This window comes from Zerene cesonia, chromosome 6 (genome assembly GCF_012273895.1).
Source record: "Zerene cesonia ecotype Mississippi chromosome 6, Zerene_cesonia_1.1, whole genome shotgun sequence".
NCBI classification, from domain to species: Eukaryota; Metazoa; Arthropoda; class Insecta; order Lepidoptera; family Pieridae; genus Zerene; species Zerene cesonia.
In genome coordinates, this window is record NC_052107.1 from 1,809,778 (window position 1) to 1,811,027 (window position 1,250).

General features: G+C 31.6%; 1 protein-coding gene across 1 annotated transcript in view; it reads left to right on the forward strand.

The window, feature by feature from the left end:
• LOC119840363 (bifunctional purine biosynthesis protein ATIC) overlaps nucleotides 1-1,004 on the forward strand; it is a 10,923-nt gene extending 9,919 nt beyond the window's left edge. Inside the window, exon 11 of the mRNA XM_038366948.1 lies at nucleotides 509-1,004. Coding sequence (XP_038222876.1) covers nucleotides 509-628 — 120 coding nt within the window. The 3' untranslated portion in view covers nucleotides 629-1,004. The remainder of the gene's footprint in view (nucleotides 1-508) is intronic.
• Nucleotides 1,005-1,250: the final 246 nt, after the last annotated feature.

The following is a 1,250-nucleotide window of genomic DNA, read 5'->3' on the forward strand; positions in this document are numbered from 1 at the left end:
TATTTGTCTCCTTTCTTTGTCTTTAATGTTAATTAAGTGCACAATAAAGAATAAATAAATAAATAAATAAATAAATAATTAAGTCATGTATTACCCTTCGGATTTTCTGGTTGACTATAATTAAATTTTACATCTAACTGGGTGTTGCTTTAAATGTCATTAAGTGTCGAACTATTGTACAATTTTTATAGTATATAGATAATAAATACTTATTGATGATAAAAAATTGTATTAAGTACTCTGGCAACCCTATGGACATATCTCCATGGGCAACTGAGCTGGTGGTTCGCATGATGGTAAGCAATCACCACCGCCCATGAACAGTCGCAATAGGTAATGCCTCAGTAATGCGCTGCCCGCTTTTATGAGGCAAGGGAAAAGTAAAGGATAAATGACTGGAAATAAGGAATGGACTGGAATGGGTGAGGAAAAGAAGAGTTAGCGCCCTTACTCTATTCAATGTATTTATCTATTAATAAATTATAATGCCTAAATTAAATATATACAGGTTGGTGTGGAATACATCGGCAGTCCAGCTGGTTCGAACAACGACCAAGAAGTTATTGAGGCCTGCAATGAACACAAAATCACGCTGGCACACACGAACCTTCGATTGTTCCACCATTAAAAATTCGAATACTAAAACATTGTACAGATGTATCTATGATTGTGAAACAATCAGTTTCAATAATAAAAAGTAATAAAATATAGATATTTGTGCTTGGCACTTTTTATTCCAGAAATAAATTAAAATGCATACACTATTACAAATAGTTTTTCATATCTTTTACAATTATAGATCTGTATGAGTCTCTTATTCTCGAATAATGTTTTATAAAATGCAATGTTGTTTTTTATTGTTTTTTTTAGCCTGTATTATTAATCGTGTTAAGGTATTTTGTTTGTATGAAATGTCTTCCAATTACAGTATGAATTGTCTTTAGAAGACTTTGACATTCCCTTTATTCTGTAGTGTTATAAGTGAAATAAATGTTTATAAGATATTACTTGTATTTTTCTTACCACAGAGTTTATTCAGTAGAATTAAGTTTAATTAAATGAGCAGCATATTTGAGTTAGAAGCTAACTAATACATATATAATGTATTTAGCTTTGTTCCACCACTCGATACAGTGGTTAACTCGTGAGTGCAGAACCGAGGGTCCTGGGTTCGATTCCCGTTGGGGACTGATAAAAAGATTTATAATGTGTGGTTCTTCAATGCAAAAAACTGATCACCTATAAAAAAA